Here is a 25,075-nt window from a genome sequence, read left to right as displayed (position 1 = left end):
CATACACGCACGCATACACACGCACAACTCATTTCATTGGGGGTCTCTGGGAGGCTGGACTCAGTGAAGCATGACATAAGAATTATACATCTAGCAGCAGTAAACCTGCAAACTCTCCCTCACACACACTCACACTTTTGACTGTTATGAGACAGAACACTAACTTTTTGCTCATCACTCTGAGAGAGAATTATCTATTATTTTTGAGGATCATTGCAATCGACGCTTGTAATATGCTCTATGCAAATGCGATACTGTTGTTTTATTTCTTTTATTCATCACACACAGCTGACACAGCATTCTGGTGCTCTTTAGATAACATAAAAGAGGCAATTTGAGCACTCACCGTTTTATTTGGAAGTGCGCATTCGGTTAGGCTACTTTAATTGCTTTCTTTTGCTTCGGTCAGGTCACTGCTACATCAAACACAACACCTAGTGTTGTTTTTTGCAAGTAGATCCATGTGTAAAATTAAAGATTTGACTCTATGAAGATGAATATAAACAATTTGTGTTAATAATTTTTAAAATTACATTGAATCTATAGTTTAATGCTTTGTTTGGGGTGCCTAGAAGTTGGAGTGACTCCTCAGCTATTACCAAAGGATAATAGGACTAAAAAATTCAAAAGGATAATAAGACAAATCGCAAAAAATTTTCCATGCAGTTGACCCACTAAACCCATATTTTGACGTCACAGCTGCACATGCTTCAAAATTTCATCCCTGAAATGTGAAAAAATAGTGATTTAGCTCCAATTAAATAAACCCTCATTCTGGATTTTAAAAAAAAATGTGAGGGAAATGTAGGTTCAGTGGACTTGTGAGGATCGTCTAAGCAAATCATGCTTAAATTATTGAAGTTACAAACTCAAATCAGTCAGCCTGTACAGAACAATACTTTTCACGCCAATCAGGACGCTAGATATCCCGGGATATCTCCAATCTTTTCATCCAGAATCACACGTGCATGGGGCAGGAGTCAGACCATCCCAACTGAACCGAGTAAGCTCCGCATCTCCGTCCCAGCTGCGCCCCGCCGCCACATTCTAATAAACACCTGGGGACACGCCCACCCGCAGCATCCCTGCTCCCTCATTGGCTGCCCGATTAGATATTCGGCGAGCCGCGCGGCGATTGGCTGAAATCTCACACAAGTGATTTCATAAAGCAAATCTTTTGGAAGTTGTGTAAAGGGAATAAGTGGGAAAAACCCTTGAGATAACGGCGGTATCCACAGCACAATTATCTCCCTGAGTCCTTCTCTCTCTCTTTTTCTCTCTCTCTCTCTCGCTTTGCTGTCAATCGCTGGAGGATTTGTCTGGAGTTTCCGAGCGTCTCTGCATCTGTGAGTAACCTGAGTTTTTTTTCTCTCCTGCTGCTGAGGCTGCTGTCTTCCTCTGGGATAACTGCCGGGATGTGCTGCAAGGAACAAAGTTGATGTCCGTCCCCGATCTGTGCGCAACTTTTCTTTCCAGAGCAAAAAAAAATAAATAAAAAAATCCGACCCTTGGTTATTTAATAGTGTTTAATCATCACCTGCAGCTACAACGGATTGAAGTGCTGCTTCACATAAAGTGGATTTACTTAAAAATGCAGATGAACAGATAGTTAAATTTAGATGTAAATAGAGTAATTATTGCAGCAGTTGCATGTGTTTTAAAAACACTGTTGCACATTTTGCTGGTTATTTCTTCAGTTGTTTCTTATTTTAAAGGAGGTGCTTTTTGCTCATTTTGCTTGGCATAAATTTGGAGTGACGTGCATTTAACTGAATTTTATGTTTCAGATAAGTAGATTGATATATTATTTTAAATTAGAAATACATGTATTCAATTGTCGATACACAATATGGATGTAATGTTCTATAAAAACTTCCACAACTACTAACTAGAGTGATGCTTTCAACTGCTGATATGATGAGTTATTGAGCTGTGTGTGTGTGTTTGCTGTGGATGAACTGGAGCTTAACATTACTTGCAATTGTTGATTGTTGAAGCTTAAGTGTAATTCACTAGTACACTACTTTGTGTGTGTGCATGTGTGTGTGTGCGTGCGTGTGTGGGCGTGGGTGTGTGTGTGTGTGTGTGTGTGTGTGTATATGTGTGTGTGTGTGTGCATGTGTGTTCTGCAGTGAGGGTGTCCTTCACAGAGAAAAGCTTCTAGAAGTGTGTGTTTGAAGCTGGAGATGTTGCTCTGGCTCTTTGTCGCAGTGTTATCAGGATCAGAGCTGGGCAGGAACGCTCCAGAAAGCACATGCTGATGTTGCATGCTGTGGTAATGGCCTCTTAATGCCAACATAAATAACCAAATCGAAAACATTTCTCTGCTTCAAACAACACATTGGCTTATTTCATGGTCTTTGGCTGGTTTACTACAAATGACTTTCTTTTATATTAATGCTTGTTGACCCTGCACATGTTACATCATAAAAACTCCAATGAGTGCATCAAATGGTTTTGGTTGGATTTGTGCTTGTCGAAAAGTCACATTCCAACTTTACTTGATGACTCGAGTGGGATGTTTTGGACTTGACTGCAGTAAACAAAGTGACTGCATGCCCTTGACTGGATAATGCAGCACCCTGTAGTTTTATCAAACTGAAAAGTCCCCAATGGTTTCAAACGCTCGTCTGACCTTTTTGTGCAGCCCTCTAGCCACTGGTTGTTACTTTTGTGAGGGAGATACTTCTTCTCTATTGTCAGGCTACTGTTAACTGAAATATTTCGCACAAGAATGAAGCCATGTCTCATTAAATTTCATTTAAATGTCCTCTTCTGAGTAGAAACTGTATCATTGACAAGCAGTTTTTATCGTCTGCTTTGCAGTGCATTGTCACAGAATAATAGTGCAAAAGATGGTACCCTCTTCCATTACACTTTTTTTTTAACTTTTCAAGTTTAGTTTTTCTCCTTTTTAATTTATAGCCCACTTCCTCTATCTAACACAGGGTATATGAGCAAGTCCGTATAGTTGCCTCCTGTAGTCTGGAACTGGCCTGTTCATTTGTCATGGCATCCTTTTCCAACTGCCTCTTCCTGACTGCCCAGTGTTGTTAATTAACCCTTCTTGCTAACAGCCACAGTCTACATTGCTACCAGCTCCAGCGCCAGTGTTATCGCCATGCCGCCTTCCCAGAGAGCCAGCGTCGGCCCCCGCCATATTTCTGCAGGTGTCAGTGGAGGTGCTTCCTCTCCCTGCCGATGTGCTTTTTGAGAGTATTACTCAAACACCACAGTGGTTTTATCTCAAATTGAATTGCTGAGGGAGATGTTAAAGAGCCATACATCACCTGGACACTCGGAGCAGAAAGGGAGAATCTGCAGCGGTGCGCAAGCAGAGATGTGAACATCTCAGTGGCATTACAGATGGAATGAGGACTGTGACGAAGGCTGCGTTCATAAATCCACGGGCAGGAAAAATGAAGTTGTCAGCTTGTAAATGGCATTTACTTCCTGTGTGTTGCATGTGTAAAAGTTTTGCAGTGCTGTTGATGATGAGTGTTTTATTTTAGGCTTCGGAAGGTGACCCTTCTCTTTCCTTTCTCCCTTGTCTCCCTTCTCTGCCATGTTTCACTCCTTTTTTTCCCCCCAGTCTGAGCATCAGAAACCCCATTTCTACTTCTGCTTGCACTTCACAAGTCGAATTGGATCAATTCTTCTATGTTCCGCTTTTATCTAATACCAATAAAAGGACACTTATACATCACAGAGCCCTTTTATCCATAAAAAAGCCTTTCCAATTTAGAGTTGGTCGCTACCTCTGAGGAAACAGAAGCTCGGGTCTGTTATATCAGGTCATATTGGTTTCCTCTGAGCTCACTTGGCCTGTGGATAATGCCCCGCTACATGTATGGATTTTCTGTCCTGTAATTCCTCAGCCTGTCTGCATGTGATGGGTTGTTCAGATCTAACCCCGCAGAACGCTGCTGATTGCGGTGGTATATCTTCATCTTTATGTCCGAGTATAGCAGAAAGCTCTGCCAACGATGTTTGCCCAGCGATGGATTTGGAGAATTAGCAACAAGGGGCATGTGTTGCAGTTTGCAGATGTATGACTTACAGTTTTTATTTGATTTTCATTTCGATCAAGCGGCAGGACAAATGTGTGCTGTAGACCAGGCGAAGAGCATTGTGTGTGAATTTAGGTGTATATATTCGTGTCTCAGTATTGTTCTGCTTTTTAGTCCCTAGGATCCCAGCACTTTTGTTGAGCTCATAAATTTTTTGGGAAACTAATTCGACAGAGAAGAAAAGGAAAAGTGTCAGCAAGATGGTTTTTGGAGATGCAAGAGAGACACACAGAAAGATGGGAGTCTTCTTTGATTTCATGTTGCAAATGGTGTGTTTTGCCCTTCAGGTGAGGATGTTGTTGTGGCTGGTTTTGTTCCCACCTGCCCTCGCCTTGGCTCAGCGATCAGAGCCCATGTTCTCTACTATAACCAAGACCGTCCTTCCTCCGGACTATGAGAACAACCCCACCCAGCTCAACTATGGCGTGGCCGTCACTGACGTAGACGGGGATGGAGACCTGGAGATATTTGTAGCTGGGTGAGGAGCAGCAGACAAAGCCTTTTCTCACTTAAAATCAGATTTACTCTCTTGCTCTTCTCACATAGTTAAAATATAGTTTTTATCCAACTCTAAAGGGTAAAATGGAAATGCACTGTCATTTTCACAAGCAAAAGGTTAAAGACAAAGGCAAATGAAACTGAGATGAGATGGTAAGGCTGCCCCCGAGGCTAACTCAGCTGATGGAAATGGGTGTGATTGAATAGAGCACCATCGACTGGAAGAGTTTTGCAAGCCTGCTTCTATCCAGTGGAGCAGCGATGAATTTCTCAATGCTTAACAGAATATAGATAAACCAAAATGACCCTGCTTAATAAATGTCATTTAGCCATAAACCTGGACACGAGAGCATCCCAAAAGGAACAATTTTGTTTGTTATCAGACAAATCTAAGGTTGAATTGCTTTTTATGACACTGATCTTCTGTACTCAAATACAGCATGGCTTCTGCAGTATATGTCCAAACCTTAAAGAGATTTAAGTAATCTAAATATCTAATTTTACCTGCAAGCTGTTGCATTACCCTTCTTGGTTGTATCACAGGATTATAGTTTAAATTGGTACCCTGAAAAAATCTAAAATCAGTAGTCAGTTCCAGGTAAAACAGTGTGTATGTGCCAGATATAAAAACTTGTACTGATATTAATGGAATAAAGAATGCAGCCAGACAACTTATTTCACAGCCCACTTCTTTCTGTAAATGGTGTGGTCTTCCGTGAAGAAAAAAACATTTGTTTATTTAAAGTTTTTGTGTGTGTCTGTACTCCTCTTACTGATTTTTGTTGGTCCACTGAAAAGGTGATAAACTGTAATTCTGAGTAACACTCAGGATCAGCATTCGAATCAAAAATCGTAAGAGAGTTTGCAGTTATTTTCTGTTGTTGAAAGACAAATCTAATTGAATTGCACACACCGTCCAGTAGCAGATCAACAGAGTGGAACATTTTTATGGGAGAAGTTAACTACCTCTCCCATGATGCAACATCCAACCACCAAGTTAAAAATTCTATCTGAAAGAATTTGACAATATAATCTGCAACTTAAATTAAAATTCCTCACCATTCGACTGACATCTCTGCTCTATTGCAACAGCACCTGAGGCTCGTGGGTATCTAAAATTTTGATGTGCCAACATCACAACAAAGACGTGATTTCTCAGAAAAGTGCAAATGATTAAAACAGGTGGTGTTAACTTAAAGTTGTTGAGTTGTTTTCATTATGCATAAGAGTCCTGTATTTTAGTAAAAGTAAGGATATTTGATAATGTAATAATTTGATTGATGGATATCTAGTCATGAAGGCCACTTAAGAAGATCCAGCACAAAACTCTTACACTGTAGATTTGTTGGAATCTGGACTGAACAGGTTTTAAAAGTAAATGAAAAGAGCTGAAACAAGGCAGAACATATTAAAATTGATGCAGCTTAAGATAAAGATATATTCTAATCTAAATGTTCTCCTTTCTTGTCAAAACCTGACGTCTAATCTAGTGCAAATCCATTCATGTAGCCTCAAGCTGCTAGCTTTGTTCACTTAGTTCTAATTTTCAAAGTTGCAGCAACTGAAGATGTAGTTTTCCTTAAGTGACATCACCTGAGGAAGATTTTCTGACTTACACAGAAAGCTTCGTGTGGAATTAGTGCTAAGCTCTAATTTCCCAGGTGCAAAACAAATGATTTGAAAATCTATAAAACGGATCAACACACACCCACACACTGTTTACAACATTGTTAGGCAGCACGATTAGTCGCTACTCGTGATTAATTGAACTAAAACAGTCATTTTTGCCTGTTGACAGCTACAATGGACCAAATCTGGTGCTAAAGTACGACAGGCAGAGGAAAAGGCTTGTCAACATCGCTGTTGACAACCGCAGTTCCCCATTCTACGCCCTGAGAGACCGACAAGGCAACGCCATCGGAGTGACAGCATGTGACATCGATGGAGACGGACGGGAGGAGATTTATGTCCTCAACACCAATAACGCCTTCTCTGGTACAGTACCAGCTGATTCACTGTTGTCAAATTTCAAATGTGCACACTGGAGCTGTACTGTACCTCTTTTCTTATACAGAGACAAAGCAGGAGAGTCCATATGCAGATATTAAGCTTATCTCATCTGAGTCTTCATCAGATAACAGATAAGCTTTGCGCTGCTATTAATCAATCTGAGAACTACGCAGCGCGCACTCCGCCAAAACCGCAACACCTCACCTCTGTCATTTTTATAAAAACTCCCGTATCACATTTCTCACTTTCAGCCACAGCAGAGCTCTCCTGTTTCCAATCACCCACGGTTCTCGTATTGCATAATGCCTCTTTACTCCGCACAAGCTTCGCCTCTCCTGAACTTTGTGTCTCTGTGCATCAAGGTCGGGCAACATACTCTGACAAGCTGTTTAAGTTTCGTAATGGACGCTTTGAAGATCTGCTGAGCGATGATATTAATGAGCACAGAGACGTGGCCAACCCCATGTCTGGGCGCTCAGTGGCCTGTGTGGACAGAAAGGTACTGCACACACACACATGAACACACACTTATACAGAGTAGAGCGTATGTAGATCTGCACCACACACACACACACACACACACACACACACACACACACACACACACACACACACACACACACACACACACACACACACACACAAACTCCCTGGAGTGTCTTGTGCGTACATGCACGGGTGCTTCTGTTTGTTTACCAGTGATAACTCATGCCCTGCCTACGCCGCCCTTCTCAGCATGTGCTATGACAGTTCATTTGGGGGAATGGTGTGCCATTTTCTCTCTTCTGTCCATCGCACCAGTGTAATTACAGAAGCCAGGGCTCGTTTGTTTTATAGAACATCGTACGAGGGGAGGAATGATGACTGCACACTACTGCTTTCTGCCCGTAGCGTTTTCTCTCTTTCTCTCAATCCCTCTCTCATTGTTTTCTTCCTCCTTTTCCTCCTTCTTTACTCCCATTTTTTTTTCAAACTCTCTCCGACTGACACGCTCACGCTTTCTTTCTTTGTCTCTTATCTCACTCTCACACATGCAGTCCTTACTTCTGATCAGGGGCAGGATAAAGAAGGTAATAGTGGAAAGAGGACAGTAGGGATTACAATAGATTTTTTTAAACCACAGTCCCGTCCCACTGAGCACTGATAGGTTGTGCAGCTGCCAAACCGATTGGAAAGATATCTGCTTTTAATGGCATAATTTTTTTTTTAGGAGAAGCCAAAGCCCTGATGTGCATTCTTGCATGCTGGTTCCAGCAGGCCGACAGAGAGAGAACTCATTTTCCTATTGCTGAACAAGTTTTATTAGAACATATCTGGAACGGCTGCGGAAGGTTACACGGGCCAAAAACCAAACGCACGCTGTGCAGTCAGCTAGGTAGCTAATGTGTTTGATCTTGTTTACTCATAAATAAAGTTTTATCTAGAAATAAAGATGGATTTGTCATCCAACCGCTTTGTCTTTCCGAGTCTCCTTGAAAGTGACATCCCATCATTTTTCTTACACAAACTGATGAAGGTGACATATTGAGGGGCCTCACATTGAGCTGATGGATCGGTTCACTTTGAACTGGCAGGCAGGAGGGAAAAATAAATGGATTTTATAGGTCAGAATGATTGGAATATGTTAAATAATGTGCAATAAAATGGCACAATATACGTTTTGTGGCAAGGAAAGAATAAGAAGGCTACATTAGAGGTGGGAGCTTATTCTTTCCTCTCTGTGGAGATTGATGTAAAGGATCTGCAGTCCTTGCCACAGCATGCACTTTTGCAGGCATGCATGTCACACTATTCACAATGCCGATCCCAGTGACAGAAATTAGCCTTGGGTGAAGGCTTATTGAAAAATCATTGACTTTTAAGTTTGTTAAGTAACTGCCACTGGCCTTCAGGTTTTTTCATTGTAGTTCATTTTCATTCTACTCGAGGTCTGAGTGTGTATGTGAGTGTGTGCATGTGTGTGTGTGAAGCCCGCTCCTCCCACAGCATGCCATAATGTTACACTTAATGACATTTACATCAGCCAGGCTCGCTTACCTTCTTGTCTTGTGCAAATATAGTAACGTTAACACAAATGGCGAAATGGCGTGTGTGCCTTTGCATATGTTCATGTGTTTGTATTGATTGAAATATGTTAGGCCTGGTGGGAAAGCTCATTGGAATCGAGTGTGTAGTCTATTAGTGTGGTTCCGTCTGTGAGTTTGTGTCTGCAGGGACTCTGACTGATAATGGAGTGTGAAATTAATCTCCAAAGGGAGGCAGGGGAAGGAGTAGGGAGGGAGGCTGAGAAAAGGGGGTAAAACAGAGGGTAAGGGGAGATAAAGCGGGGAAAGGAACGATTTAATTGGGAAAAAGGTGCATAATGTTCAGGAGAAGAATAAAAAAAAGATGGTTTAAGGATAAGTCTGATGTTATGCGATTTTGTTTTTTTTAATAGGAAATCATTTGGTTTTTTATCTAAAGTAAGTATAGTGTATCAAATGGCAACGTGAATGACAATGACAAAGAAGCTGCATAGTGCACAAACCTGCAGCCCTCTATATTAAGCTTCAGGTTATTGCTTAGCTGTCCGGCAACCTCGCTGTTCTTCTTCACTTGTTTTGCTGTAGAAGGCAGCTGTTTTGTATAATAACGCTCTAAAAACCCCACTGAACACAAACTGCTCACCGCCAAATGGCACACGGGCACCGACATGACCAGATCAAGACCATAGTAGAACATTTAGCAGCTAACGAACCAGACATTCCCCTCAAGAGTTTGTAGAGACAATAAACCTGAGCGAAAACAGAATAAATTATTTTCACTAGGTGTCCAAATAAAAAAAAAGTGGTCCAAAGACATGAAGATGTTGCTGCATACTGGCATTGATATAAAAGCTGGTGATGTGTGTGTTTCACCCCGTGATGGACTGGTGATCTGTCCAAGGTGTATTCTGCCTCTTATCTAGTGTCAGCTGGGATAAGCTCTGGCTACTGTAAAGGATAAAATAAGGATAAGAACAAATGGATGAATAGATATGTCAATGTTGTGTTCACTGCTTGCTTCTGCTGCCCCCAAGTGGCCAAAAAGTCTAAAACTAATGCACTAGTGCTACTTGTGCCTCCACTCCAAAACAAGGGAGGTAAATGAAATTCTGTTTCTGTGCTGATGGCAGTGGAAGAATTGGAACAAAAGGCCACACTGTATATCTACATCTGTCTAGAAACAAAGTCCTTGTTACTGTGGTAAAAGGCGCTTCACTGTTTGGAATAAATTGGTTTTGGACAAGGATGGTGGTGTTAAATTGTTTAAAATTCCTTTTTTAAATGCTATGAACACCACTTTCATTATCTCTGTTGTAATGGTTTAGCTGGTTTAGATGCTGAAAATTGAAGACAGACACTGAAAGTGAACTGAAATAAAAAAAAAAATACAGATATACATACATTTGTTGAATTGGGACCTTTAAAGGATTCTGGTCAATCTTCATTTCACATCCAGCTAAACATGCCTCTTCAGGTTTCCTGTTATGCTACATGGTATATAGAAATATCAATAAATGTAAACCTTATTTGTTTTCATGCAGGGTACAGGCCGTTATGCCATCTACATAGCTAACTACGCCAGTGGGAACGTCGGTCCTCATGCTCTCATAGAAATGGATGAATCAGCGAGTGACCTCTCGCAGGGCGTCGTTGCTCTCTCCAACGTGGCCGAGCAGGCCGGAGTCAACAAGTTCATCGGTAGGTATGAAGAACTGACTGTGACGTAGACCATAGCTCTGAGATCACCTAGCACTACCGGACCTGCTGTGTGATTTATACAGACGTCTGCAGAGGAGCGTGTGCTTGTTGTACCCGTACAGTCTGAAATATAGGACTTGAGCACACACAGGGAGCTGGACAGGGGGGCGAGTAAGAGAGCTGGAGAAGTGCCAGACAGGGAAAAAAAAGGTAAAAGGGAGAAGAAGAAAGAGAACATGTGGGCTCTTTTGGCCCTGTCAGCTGTTTACTCCAGTCAAAGTCATATGAAAGCGAAAGGGAAGGGCGACACACACATACATCAGAGCAGCTCAACGGCCTAGAGGTGGCATCTATCACAGCCGTACCTAGCCTTATATAACACTTTGTGGTTTATATGCAGCTTGCTCCGTCACTGTCTGCCTCATCAAAGGGCAACAAACACTTCATATCTTGTGGTGGAAAATGTTTTCAATGTTGACATGATGTGGACGATCTTATTTTACGAATTTGTCTTAAAGTCAGTCCTGTACCTGTTATGGAAATCTGAATGTGAAAAACTTAAATTAAATGGGCATCATTGTCAAAGTGGCCACTATAATCAATGATCTGCTGTTTTCTAGTCAACAGTCACACACACAAAAAAACTGATGATCTGGTGGTCAAGCTCATAATATGCTCTATAACCTCAATGGAACAGTTTGACTCCTGTCAAGGTTCTCTTCCCAACATATTCTGTCAGTTCATACAGTCAGCTATTAAACGAAGGCCAAAATGTCACATATAGTAATCGTGAAAAATAATCCTAACCATCATCTCCTGAATGCCCCTCTAGACTGTGAAAATTAGGTTTAACAGGTTGAAATTGACCTTTTGCAATAAGCACATTTATTCCAAATCACCCACACATTGCCACTGTGCACAGGCTTTATCTTTATCCATATTTTTATTTGCTGCAGTTTTTACAGTTTTTATCATACAGACTTGTTTTTATAGTTTTTTTTTCTGTGTGTGGGATGCATTCTACCGTCAATGCAAACTGTTTTCTTAATGTTTCTTTGCTGCAAAAAACCTCTTTCTGTCATAGGACAATAAATATTTGATCTGATGTGATTTTTCTGCCATTTAAATGATACTGAAACTGGATGAATGACCTTGAACGTGTTATTTTATTATTGTTGAATAACACTGAAATTCATCCCCACACCTCAGCTCACTATCGTGACTTGGATCAACTTAACCGTGTGATGAATAGAAGAGTAGAACAGTAAATGCCAGAATGCACAATTTCACCATGATTTATTTCTTCACAACGGAGATCATCATGAGTAAAAAAAGATGCCTCTGTGACACTTTATTGTAACCACTGGAAAGTCCTTGAAGCTGATGTTCTATTAAGTTTTGGAAATAGGAGGTGACTTTGTATTTGAGCGCAGCCAAATGAATCTTCATCATCTACGGCTCTTGTTACATGCAGGATATTATCTGATCCACCAGGGGGGCAGCTTGAGCTGGCTCAGATTTGCTGTGAATGATGTACGGTAGATGGCTTTGCCATCAAACTGCCGTTAATCAGAGCAGAGGGACAGTCAGTGAAGTTGTATATCTAATGGTTACATATCTCCAGAGAGACATTAGTGGTTTATGGCCGTAGGGGGCGAGTGATATTTGTCTGGGCTGATGGAGCGGGCCACTAAATCAGGAGCAAGTCCTGACTCACAGCACTGACTCTGCAGACTGGAAGGGCAATCAAAGCCCTTTCAACTCCATAATTAAACTCCGCTGGTCTGAGATGGAACACTTTAGTGAGATACTTCCCTCTGTAGAATGTCATTGGAAATCTTGGGGTAATATTTAGAGTGTACTGAACAGTCACGAAGATCTTCCCATGAAGAGAAAATTATTGTTAGTTTTTGCTTAAAGCAAGAGATTTTCAGTGTGTTGCACCATAGTGCTTTGTATTTGTGCTTGTGTCTAGGTGTGTTTACCTGTGTTTGTGTGGATGTAGCCCATCAGAGTCAGTGTCTGTGTCAGCAGAAAGACTTGCCCTGCTTAGAGCAAATGGCCTGGAAAGACAGTAATGATCTCTTACCATTCACTTTTGTTATGGAGCTGATCTCTCTCTCCCTCTGTTCTCTCTGTTGTCTCACCTATCCTGCTTCACGTTTTTTCTTTCTAAAATTGTCTGCTCACCCTTTTTTAGCTGCCTAATTTTCTCTTACTGCTGAGCCTCTACCTCCATCTGTGCAGGAGGCAGAGGCGTCGTGGTGGGGCCTATCGTCAGTCAGACTCTGTCTGATGTGTTTTGTGACAACGAGTACGGAGCCAACTTCCTGTTCAGGAACAACGGAGATGGAACTTTTACTGATGTGGCACAGCAGGCAGGTGAGAATAATATGTGCTTATTTGTAGATCAGTTCATTCTTGACATATCATATGAATCTGGTGCAAAAGCAACAAACAAGGTAGAGTTTATAGTATAATAGAGCATATCACCATTTCATTTTAGGTGTGGAGGACCCCATGCAGCATGGCAGAGGGGTGGCCCTGGCAGACTTCAACCGTGACGGTAAGACGGATATTGTCTATGGGAATTGGAATGGACCTCATCGCCTCTACATGCAGCTGAATAACCGCAAACAAAAATTCAAGGTGGGCACAGATGTAATTCCTGGATATCTGATAATCTTTGCTTTCAGTGAATATGGTGATCTGATACCATAAAGGCATACAGACGTGATCCACATGGTCACCTTTTATCGCATGCCATGATAATATGTGCACATGCATTCAACTTTACATATGATGTGGACTCTATATGGATGTGTACATATGAGTGAGAGAAGTAAGAGTGTTTAACATGTAAATTCTATTAACTTCGATATCTCCAAATACTCTATATGCAAATCAAGGAAAGTGCAGGTGATTGTTGGTTTTGAAAAGTCAAAAAAATCATCAGATGCAGCCCCTTAGATTCCACTGTCATGATGAAGGTTTCAAACGTCTTCGTTTTGCTTTTGAAGTTCTTTGTTTGAGGCATGCTGTGGCATTAAAGGCCGGCGTGACCCAAATTACAAAATACACGTCGTCTCTTAAATGTAGTGGTATCTAGCAGTGTAGGAAGATATCAGCAGTGTAGGATTCCTTGGTCTTTGTCTAATGATGCACTTTCATTAAATAATCAGTGGCTGCTGCTGATGTAGGAGAGTTTGACTGCCAGGGTTGCTGTCTCTATTCTTCTTCCTTTGACCAAAATCAATGTCTAATGAACAAGCACAACAAAAACCAACAAATCTCACCGATTATCACTGTGAATCACTGAGTTATCAATCCTAGTGAATTAGCACTGCTCACCGCTTGCCCACTTTGGGGTTTGAGTGGTATTTAAAGACGCATGGGGGGCGCTGTGATTTACTCAATCAATGGCTCCATAGACAACTCCTGCAAAGACAGCCGGCAGTGTGCATCGGTTTGTGCTCCATGTTTAACAGCGGCAGAGACAGAGATGGGCCGTGCTGCGTGTAAATCTGCAGGGTTTTCATGCTCAGTGATCTATCTGCTCCCGCCTGCACCTGCATCTTTTACCAAAGAGATAAACGTCACAAGAGACATCTTTATAGGGGTCACATGAGGGGTTAATGTGTGTGATGCTTAGCCCAGAGACAATTCCATCAGCGGCACACGCACACACACACACACACACACACACACACACACACACACACACACACACACACACACACACACACATGTTGGGCTCTCATACACGCACACAAACACACGGGAGACAAATTGAATTAGCTAGACGATGTTTTTTTAAACCAAGATTGTTAAATCACAAGCCCACAACATATTTAAGACCCCCTTCGCCCACACAAGCTGACACTCCTACTAGCCGTGATGACCTTTGGCATGCACAATGAAGCTGTTGTATCACTTCAGTAAACCGCCAATTAAATTGGGCTGAACCAGCAGCTTGCCCGGCTAGTGGAAAGTGCCGATTAGGCCTGTTTGTGCTTTAATTAAAATCTATTGCAGAGGGTTTTTCCTTGCGATAGGTTTAACACACACACAGACACCCACATGAAATGCACCCACACGTACTGAATATACATTTAAATAGATGGACAAAGCCCCGAGTAGAGGGTTTACTTTTTGTTTAGGCAAATCAGAAAACATTGTAAAGTGGTTAGAATGTAGTGTTATTTTAGCCTATTATTTATGTCATTATTCCAACAAAATAATATAGTTTTTCCATTCATAATCTAATATTTATGACATATTTAAATGTTTCGTAGTTGAATCTTACTAAGATTGTAAATAGTTATCTTTTATTTTGAGGTACTTCGTATGTATCAAATTAAAGCCCAAATGTTTTATTTTTTGGCAGAGTTTATTACCTACCTGTCCCTGTACCTGTGCAATCCAGTGTTTCTGTAATGCCTATTAGTTTAGATGAGGGTCCCTTTCTTTTTCCTCATGGCACATCTGTCTCGTACAGTAATGTAATAATTGTTGTGCTGTCCCTGTCTTCCTCACTCATGGCCTCAGATGGCCATCCCCTGTCCTTCACCTGAGAAGCAGAAGGTCACTGTGGGCGGCCCCCACCCCTGCAGCTTTATGAGCCTTATAATTAAAACAGGGAGTAAATACTGGGGGGAGTGAAGGGCTGCTCTATAACTCTTTCCCGACTTATCACCGTGTCACTGAAGCGGGGAGATATCTGTTACTTTCTCATGCAAAAAAACTCCTCTGCTGCAGAGAGGTTTTTTTTTTTTTTTTTGGGCAGGAAAGCTGTCGTCTACTTCTCCAATGCCAGAGGATGTAAAAAGGGGTCTTTGTTCTTATCTTTAGATGAAACTCTTAACCAGAGTAGTATAACTCAAGGACTGAACATTGATTATTGGTGGATGTGAGGTTTGTGGTGGGGATTGAAGTTGTGACCTTCAGGTTATCGAACAGTGTGTGCACACAAGGTTTAAAAACAGCAGGTTCAAGAAAGAGTTCAAGTAGAAATGCATGAAATTCTTTACTTTGACAGAATCTTCTGTTGATAAGTGACAGTTACTGAGGTGTTCTTATACTGGACCTGTTGGAGTTCAGTTGGAAATCAAACTGTAAATGTGTCGTCCTTGTAAGTAAGCACAAAAACAACAAAAAACCCCCCCAAAATCTTGCAGCCTCATCCTCTCCATTAAAGCCTAAGCTAATTTTAAAACAGCATTTTATAGAATTTGAAAATGTAATTTCATAATCACAGAAAATAACCAACGGAACACTTGCCGTGTTTATGAAAGTGTTGGATTATTACCAAATTACCCTAAAGCTAAAAAACACAATATGAAATAACTGAATTAGAACAGCATTCATTCAACATGAATCAACAAAACTGAATCATTATAGAAATTTAATGAACACCAAGCAGTTTAGACGTTGCTGTGAACAAACATGTGATGGGCATGGCAATAAAAGACATTTTGTCACTTAACCCTCTGATCTCTGAAGCAGTTTCTGGGTGTGTTTTATTTTGTTTTTTTTTAACTCACTGTGGTGCCGTTTTTCAATATAAAGTCCTGCACCTCTCTGGAAACAGCACAACCTTGGCTAGAAACGGAGAGAACTCAAAAATGTCTCTTGTGCAGTAAAACAAAATTATGCCACCATCATAAAAATGTCAGTCATAAAAAAGAGAAAAAATGAAGAACGTTAGCATTCTTCGATTTTTTTATTATACAAAAATTTTAAGAAAAGAAATGGAAGTTCCCACACTTGTTACTAATACTGACAAAATTACATACATTTTTCATTTGTTTCCATGCACTTTTGCTGTTTGCTTTGTGTGAACACAGCCTACAGTTCAACCCAGTTCTGTGAAATAATCCCTGAATTTTTGTCATGTGACTGCTGGTTCATTGGTTGGTGGCTTTTCACTTGTGCAGATTTTTTTTAAATTTTTTTTTTTTTTAAAGCTTTTTTACAGAATCTTGGTAAAGCAAATGGCTTATTTCTGGCAAATATTTCAACATGACATGTAGAATAAAATCATTTTTATTGAAATATAATCTTATGATATATTCCTGACAGCCCTGCACGTTACACTTGATTATTTCAATGACTATCAGAAAGTTGAGAAACCAGCAATTCACATTTTGTTTTTGCAGTTTTCAGCTCTAAATACTGTAATTTAATCTTTTAAAAAAAAAGTAACATGCCCTTTAAAGCCACTGTTGGGTTTTGGGGTTCAGAGCATTCATACGTCTTCCTGCATGAGTTTGGCTTTTGTCATCGGTTGTGTGTGTGTTTCACTGATGTACCTTTTTCCTCAGGACATTGCATCCCAGAAGTTTTCCATGCCGTCCCCGGTTCGAACTGTTATCGCTGCAGACTTTGACAATGACAACGAGCTGGAAGTGTTCTTCAATAACATCGCCTACAGAGGGCCGTCTGCCAACAGACTCTTTAGGTACTAAGACAGAAGCAGCACAAGACGGTCACACTCACACATATGTACACAGAATCTGAACTAGCATGATCGTCATTTTTAATAGCGCTTTGATGATGAGCTTAATGAACTGCTCTTGTGTCTTGATTTAATATTCTGAAGCCGAGCGTGGAAGCCGAGAAGAATTTAAAATTCCCAGCCAAGAATACTTATCTAGTCTGGCATCCCGCCTCCTCCTCCACACATGAATGAATCTTTCATTAAGACAGTTTTAGGTCTCTTTTTGGCTCATGGTTTGGCTTCCTCTCCAGATAATATTAATGAGCTCAGCTCTCAAAATGCAATATATGATACATATCACTTATGAAGGCTTAAGAGTAGAATGAGCCCATCCTGTCTGAAAAAAAATCTGATCTGGCATATTAGTGTGAACAGGATGCAGAACTCTTGGTGAATGCTGCCATGAGCTGGTGGGTCAATTCATACTGAATGTCAATAATCAGTTAAAGGCCCAGAGATTTCCTGGATCAGAATATTCCAGCACAGCAGGTCATTGGAGGGGAATTTATCTTTCTGGACACGACGATGGCCTGACAGGGGTCACTGCTCCTCAGCTCGTGACTCTGCCGTTGTCGGCTATGAAGATGAATCAGCTAATTTAAACTCTGCTCTCTGGCACTGAAGAAAACAAGCTCAAACTATTGTGCCCGAGCTAATTAATTCAATAGAACTAATCAATATGTAGCTGAGCTCAGTGGTTGAAGAGCCAGGATCAGCACATTAGTGTACCGTGATATTAAATTATTCTAAGTCAAGGAAAGCTGCATAAAAAATGCTTTTCTTAGTAAAAGTACCTGGCAGGTGGTAACGCACAAACATCCAAGTCACGTGAAATCAACCTGTTTAACTAAGTTTGAGTAAATTGCTTCAGAGGAAGATAACAGTTACAATAGATAAGAACACAAGAATAACAATGAAAATTAATTACGATGCAAGATGAAAATCAGTAATTATCTAGTTTTAGAGGGAATATTATAGTAATTTTTTGTTAGAAATATACTAATAATCATGCAAGAAGGGTTTTTCTCTTGTATTAAACACAAAAGGGAAACACATCTGGTACTTCTGTGTTATCAGTTGTCAATTATCTTGGATTATGTATGTCTGTGTTTTGTTTTGCGTGAGGTTTGGGTGCATAAGCTGTGTGTTATTTGAGCTGTATGTAGCATTTATAACGTTATAATTTATGTATAATCTGACTGATAGTTGACATTAATATAGCAACAAAGTAGAATTTAATACTTTATAGGCATTGATAGCATTGATTGATTGTAGTAAATTTAAAGTATATGAATATTATCACTAATTTGTTAATGTAAATAACATTTTTATGTTGTAGCTGGTCAATTTGAGCTAATTGTACCTTCTTTATGTGCTAGTGGGCTGTGCATTACAATCATTTTTCACATGATATACAGTTAGCTCTTTTTTTTATGTACAAGTTGCCAAATACAGGTAGGTAAGTAAAACATACAGTCTTTTTCTGAAACTTAGTGGAAGAGGAGAAGATTAAAATGCTTCAAGTCCCTCAAAACTAACATAAGTGCGCTCTTTGAGTAAATGCACTTGGCTACTTTCCATCACTGTGGTTGCAATATTAATGTTTTGCTGTGATTTTCTGCGTCATTTCTGTGCTGTTGTTTTGACAGGGTGAGCAGGAGAGAACATGGAGACCCCCAGATAGAAGAGCTGAATGTCGGGGAGGCATCAGAGCCCGAAGGACGAGGAACCGGTGAGTGTGTCAGAACAGACAGCTGCCTCACAGCTTTATTAACTGTGAGTTTCCCATATCTGCTATTCCTGCAACACACCATTAGATGGCATCAGAGCTCCACTTGAGATCTGAGTGTCTTCCATAGACAAGCAGTCTGTGGTCTCCTCATGTGCTGCAAAGGAAAAAAAAGACCTGTTCCACATTGTTAGTTCTAAGATTGGTGAATTATGTTCACGCTTACCGACAGGAAGATGACAAACATTATGAAGGTTGTTTCCTCAAGTGGTTAGCTGCATCATTGCTGTGATGAATCCCCAGGAGCTGTAGCCACAGACTTTGATGGTGACGGGCGTCTGGAGCTGCTCGTGTCTCATGGTGAAAGTGCAGCACAGCCGCTGTCTGTCTACAAAGTCAACCAGGTGAGAGATTGTGAGGAAGCTGCAAATTAACACTCAGCGCTTCACTTAATCTTTACCCCAAACTCTTCTATTCCCTGTTTCTGCCTGTGTCTTAGGGCACTGCCAACTCATGGCTGCGAGTGATTCCCAGGACCAGGTTTGGTGCTTTTGCCAGAGGAGCTAAAGTTGTGGTTTACACAAAGAAGAGCGGCCCTCACACTCGGATCATTGATGGTGGCTCAGGATACCTATGTGAGATGGAGCCTGTCGCACACTTTGGCCTCGGTACGACTGCATTTGAATGATCACACAGCTGCGAATAGATCAAACCTGAGACGTCTTGTGTAACCACAAGTAATCTTCACGAGTGGCTGGAAGTACCAATTGTTTAATTGGAAATTAATCTACTAATTGTTTTGTGATTAATAGGGGTATTGCTTTGCCTAATAGTAAAAAAGATTTCTTGTTTTATCTGACCCAAAGACAATACCACATAGAAATTTGATTTAAAATTATATAAAATTCAGTTATCTTTTCTCTGTGAAACTTGCTGTTGCTGTTCACTAGATTTTTCTCTACTGAGGGATGCATAGCATAGACAGAGTGAATTTGACTGAGAATAGCAGTGAGAAGGAAAATGAAAGCATGTGGAAAGCATTGTTTTAATACCTTCAGCCTGATTAGACACCCATGGGAGAGAAAGTAGTCTGTGGGAGGGGGCTGGGCGGACAGATAGAAGGAGGAGGACAGGTGCTGCAGCTGGAAGCCAGCCTAGATTGTGAGGAACCAGCTCCCGGTCTCCCTTTGTCCCCCTTTGGGATAGTCAGCTGGTGGCTGTCCAGGCCTGGTAGCCCACCCACTGCTGCTCCCTGCTCACTGAGCCTGTTCTGTATCAGGACTGTCCAGGCACCAGATCAACTCTGGTGGCCCCCACAATACATTCTAACAGCAAACTGTCCTGACTTCAGAAAAGACCTCCACACTCCACAGTAAACAGCATCACCATTGGTGCACATGTGAGATACACTCCCTGCCACTAAATGAGAGGGTGTCACGCGGCGGCAGATCAGGTGAAATATTTTTTGGCTCTCAGGCAGCACACCTGCTGAGTGGATTGCTGTCTGGCACGGTAACTCAAGATCTGTTTACATTAGAAATGCCACTTTAATTAAGGGCTACAGAGGGCTTCTGGAGAGGGGCTTTCTCTGTGCCTGATTAAAATAGTTAATGGAGAGAGGATTGGAGAGTGCTACTCTGTCTTTACACAGTGCCAGTCAGGGAAAAAGAGAGGAAAGGGAGAAGATTCAGGAGATAATTCATGAGATTATTGGCAGTCTAAGTAAAGGTAATATGAAGATTAATTTGCAAGTCTTGTGTTTCTACTAAATGATCCTTACCTGCCCAGGTAAGGATGTGGCCACCAATGTGGAAGTGTACTGGCCAGATGGTCGCTCAATTGCCCGACCGCTGGAGCCTTCAGAGATCAACTCCGTGCTGGAGATCCACTATCCACGAGATGAGGAGGAAGTCACTCCTACTGTGGAAATAGAGGTACAAAAGTGCTTTATAATGAGCTTCACAGTAACTTCAGATCATCCAAAAGATAGCACCACTACATGTCAGATAGGATTTGAAGATATCTTATTGGGTCTGCCTGATAGTGATATAGAAAGGTTTATTTGGTAGCAATAATTTACTCAGCTTCTCTTATTTTCTATAAAACTTGTTCCATCAGAGTAATTTCAAGATTCTACAGATAAAAGATCAACCAACATTAAGTGACTCAAAATTGGTTGTTGGACTGTCACAACAACGTCAGTGCTCCTTGCCATGAAACTCCACTTAAGGGATGCTTTTTCTTCCAAACACACTCCTTTATTCAGTGTTTTGATGATAGTTGTTTAAAAAGCTGGTCCCAGATTTTTCTCAAGTTTTGAGCTAAGTTCAGATCTGGTGACTGCATATGATTCCAATAGTTTTTATACTTACCAGACCATTCAGTGAAAGTTCCCTGTTTCATACTGACTGTGTCTTGCAGTGCGGTCATGGCTTCGCTCTGAATGAGAACGGCCGCTGCACAGGTAAGCTGAGACGTTTTGTCCACCTGTTCAACACTGCGCTTGTCTCCTTGTTTAAAAAATCCTCAAGTCAAGTGCCTTTGCCTTCCTCCTCTTCCCCACCTCCCACCCTCAGATAAAGATGAGTGTACCCAGTTCCCCTCTGTGTGCCCCTCTGACCGCCCCGTCTGCACCAACACCTATGGCAGCTATAAGTGCCGCGCCAAGAGGAGATGCAACCAGGGCTTTGAGCCCAACGATGATGGGTCAGCCTGTGTGGGTGAGTGGTCCTGGCAGAGTCAGGGTAGACTTAGCTGGATTACCAAGATCAGGAGAACAAAGGAAGCACTGCCAGAGAACGAGATGCATTAAGCTGCCTTAATTACACTGGTTTGGAGTAAAGGCTTAGAGGTGCTAACATTCCTCTGCTGTGTCCCCTCTCTGCACCCCGCTGTCTTGCATGACTAACTCCCCCATGTGAATGAGCCGTCTTTCAGCCATAAAGACACACATGTTGGCTAACATTTCCCTGCCCTCTCTGTTTTCCCTTTTTCTCTGCAGCCCAGGTGGCTTACTTTGGGGGGACGCGGTCTTCTGGGGAACGCAAGTGGTCGGGCCTTTCTTTCTGGCTGCTCTCCGTCTCCATGCTACCACTCATCTCCACCCACCTTCAGACTGGACTGCTGTAGCTGTAGCTGTTTGCTCCCCTTCTCAATTGCCTCCATGGTTGAACGGGGATGTACAGAAACTTTCAAAGCCAACTTTTCACAAAAAAAAAAAAAATCTACTCCTCCTCCTCCTCCTCCTCCATGGATCTCTGCTATCTTTGTCCATCAGTTATTTACAACCTTGCCCATCTCGTCACCGCTGCTATGCGTCACCTCTTGGCTCCCGGCCCCCTCTGGACTATCAAGAATCATACAGGGAGCATGCTCGCTGGGAGCTACGGGGTTCACAACTAACTGTGTCACACCCGCAGAGCCCTCACGTCATCACCTGGCACTTATCTTAGTGGGACCTGAACTGAGGCCAAGTCAATAAGCGGAGCTGCAGCGTATAAACCACTGCACATACAGCAGATAGATCTACTGGCTCCACAGACCACATTCATTAGAGACACGCTGAGGCCCCATCTGTATCTCAACAATGCCACTACGCCAATCCTTATAATGTCACTCTCAGTCTTAGTATGGGCTTACTGGGATGCTGAGGAACACGAGGTCTCCGAGCTTTAGGTTTTGTGTGTGTACTCATGTATTTGTGTGTGTGCGTGCTGGGTCCAAAGAGGCAGTCGGATAGAGGAACATATGCCAGACCATCTGTCTCCGATGGTAGCTTACATTTTGTTACCTATGAATAATACAACAGCACAGAGAAGAAGATAAACACACTCGTATGTGTGTGTGAGCACAAGAGGAGGCAGGAGCACATTTTAATTTGTTTAAGCACAGCAGCCGGAAGGCGTACTTGAACCGGTCACCCAAATAAAGTAATGGGCATGTTTCAATAACATGAAGATAAAATGACAAAGAGAAGCACTTAAAGCAAAACTCAGCTTTCCACTTAAAGTGGGTTTCCCACTATGTTCACATTGCTGGTCTCAAAATGCAGTAAAAGCTGCCATCATTTCTTTTATAATTTAAAATGTGCATATTTAAGTTTTAGGCACATTTAGACATTTTAAAATAATTCACTGTATAACGCGACAATTATTTCATGATTTTATCACCAAATTGCATGAAAAGACCAAAATCAATGATATGCTTTACTTTCTAACTCCCTTTTCTGTCTGAGGCATTCTGATTCTATCCCATAGTATTACATAGGACATAATGTAAATATATTTTTAGATAAATTAAATACTTAATTAGGGATTTCCTGGACTCTGTAGTTAAGTCAATTGTGCCTATGTTCAGAACTGGGAACTATCAGATTCAGTGTGCAGCAGGATGGTGTATATAGAACTGCCTTCAAATTAAATAAAAACAACAATCCCCATGTATATTGTAATGAAGGCACATGTCACAGACGTGTTTTTAATAATGTTTAAGCCACAACTGTGCAGAGGAGTAAGATCTATTGCCAATATTCTTTTATTAGGCTGGATTTATTGTTGATTTTGGTCATTTTTATGGGTTTGTTGACAAAAACAAAGCATAAAAATTATGGAAGAAAGGAAGAATGTGTGGATATTTCACAGGCAAATGAAATTCTTCTTGCTCAATTCCTGAAATGTAATGAGGTGGTCTCACAATCAAGCCTTTAATATAGTGCACTAAAATTCAAAAAACACATGGAGATCTTCAATTTTTATTAAAGGCTACAGACATATTTTTGGTGTCAGTGCCACGTTTCTTGAAACGTTTTCGGAAATGAATAAATACTTTGGCAAAGACGAAGACGACCAAAAAGAGTAAAGAAAAAAAAGATGTCGACAGCATGTTGACTGACAGTTTTTTGCTCCCACATATTCTGCAGGGTAACGTCAGTTCTCATCTTGGAGATCCCAGCACAGAAAATAGGCAACACAAGCTTCATCTTATCCAGCGTTAGACCCTGATCAGTGTCCTAGCAGGGGATAATGCTCTTCATCAAGTGTTGGCCAGTAAAGTCCTCCAGGGTGTGTGTGTGTGTGTGTGTGTGTGTGCGTGTGATTCATGGAAGTACCCCTTCTCACTTGCTGAGGCAAGTGTTATATATATTTTGGAAATATTTTGCCTAAAAACCTCACACATTCCATTTAAGATACAGCACCATGCTCGGCCCCTTGACATCAGCCCTTGAGCCCACTAATGAGCTGGACCCGAACCACAGATGCCACCTGTAAATATCAAACATTTCAGCTGAGATTTAGAGACTGAACTAATTTCTCTCTGAGACATTTTTTTTAAATGAAAACTAGGAGGCATCAGAGCATGAAAAACTAATAAACAAGTGATGATGGATGTGTTAAAGCAATTAAAATTACTCACCACGGATCTCTACTGGATCCATGTTGACAATGTTGTCATGCTCTCTGTGTAAGCCAAAGAATCCGCGGAGGGCGAGAGTTACAGAGGGTTCAGCGAGACCGAGTCCACACATGGTGAATATTTTAATATGTTTTCTCAAAGAGGTTCAACTGAGGTTGCTGTTGAGATGATATTGGAAGGATGGAGTGGGAACTTATTTTGTAGCTTGAATCACACTCTTGGGTCAGACTTGAAGTGACTGATATGTAAGCTCACGGTTTGCATGTATAATAAGATCCACAAGTGTTTATCAAAACTTGCACGCTTTAAAAAGGACATGGCTACAGGTGTTTTCAACCCTAATGCTCACATTCTCTCCTTCTCAATCTGCACAGTCCTAATAATGGTGTAGTCATTTATTGTCCAAGACATGGTTGTGTGAATCTAGTTTGTATATTTTCCTATAAATGTGTTGAAATGGGTTGTAGAATTTTTGGCTGATTCTTAAGTTTGTAAAGGATCCTACTGAAAATAGTCAGCTAATATTTGGCAACTCTTAACTATATGTACATGCAATATTCACGCAAACCTGCTGTGTACAGTGTTTACTGTATATATATTGACCACCCAAACATGTAGGGGGTCTGTGAAATCACAGGTTATTATACAAAAATCTATTGTCCAGTGAGGACTGGGATTTATTCAAGAGAATAAATAAAATGTAATATTCACAGCGATGGATTAGTTTGCTGGAACACTTTAGAAATACATGGAAGCACATATTTTAGGGATAAAGTGGAAGAACATGAAAAAGTGCATATGATATGAATAACTACAACAACAGAATACGGTCCACCAAGAACAAGGTACACATGTTAAGAAATTCATTCCTAGTCTGTGTAAGGTACCTGAAAATTGCAACTGAATGATATCCAACAATCAGCAAGGAGGATGTTGTGTGTGTGCACGTGTGTTAATGTGTATGTGTGTGTGTTTGCGTGCCTGGCACGGTCACTGCCGCCACATTGTTTGCGTCCCAGAGGCTCCAGCTGTGTTTCTGTCTCCTGGAATGAAATCGCGAGTGGAGATGTCCCTCTGCAAAATAAAACCTGGAACACAATGCTCATTGTGTTTGTGTGTGTGTGCGTGTGTGTGT

General features: G+C 41.2%; 1 protein-coding gene across 2 annotated transcripts; it reads left to right on the top strand.

Annotated features, from left to right (window-relative positions):
* The first annotated feature begins 1,188 nt into the window (after positions 1-1,188).
* Positions 1,189-25,039, top strand: crtac1b (cartilage acidic protein 1b). 2 transcript variants are annotated; one of them, XM_023284934.3, is made up of 15 exons: positions 1,190-1,346; positions 4,358-4,548; positions 6,367-6,563; positions 6,941-7,077; positions 10,144-10,300; positions 12,548-12,682; positions 12,807-12,949; positions 16,624-16,760; positions 18,449-18,531; positions 18,832-18,932; positions 19,028-19,196; positions 20,317-20,462; positions 20,950-20,992; positions 21,105-21,248; positions 21,530-25,039. In XM_023284934.3, exons 2-15 carry the CDS (start codon positions 4,364-4,366, stop codon positions 21,655-21,657), a joined length of 1,905 nt encoding a protein of 634 aa, XP_023140702.1. In that variant the 5' UTR covers positions 1,190-1,346; positions 4,358-4,363; the 3' UTR covers positions 21,658-25,039. The 2 variants fall into 2 exon arrangements, with proteins under 2 accessions (XP_035810828.1, XP_023140702.1); XM_035954935.2 differs by lacking the exon at positions 21,105-21,248 and having other exon boundaries at positions 1,189-1,346.
* Positions 25,040-25,075: the final 36 nt, after the last annotated feature.

The sequence above is a fragment of the Amphiprion ocellaris genome, chromosome 16 (assembly GCF_022539595.1).
Source record: "Amphiprion ocellaris isolate individual 3 ecotype Okinawa chromosome 16, ASM2253959v1, whole genome shotgun sequence".
NCBI lineage: Eukaryota > Metazoa > Chordata > Actinopteri > Pomacentridae > Amphiprion > Amphiprion ocellaris.
The sequence above is the reverse complement of the archived record's forward strand: the minus strand, read 5'-3'. Positions and strand labels throughout refer to the sequence as shown.

Coding starts and splice junctions, on each gene's coding strand:
- crtac1b (XM_023284934.3), top strand. CDS start 4,364: ATGTTGTTGTGGCTGGTTTTGTTCCCACCTGCCCTCGCCTTGGCTCAG. Junction 16,761..18,448: donor TCTGCCAACAGACTCTTTAG/GTACTAAGACAG, acceptor TTGTTTTGACAG/GGTGAGCAGGAGAGAACATG. Junction 20,463..20,949: donor CTCCTACTGTGGAAATAGAG/GTACAAAAGTGC, acceptor TGTGTCTTGCAG/TGCGGTCATGGCTTCGCTCT.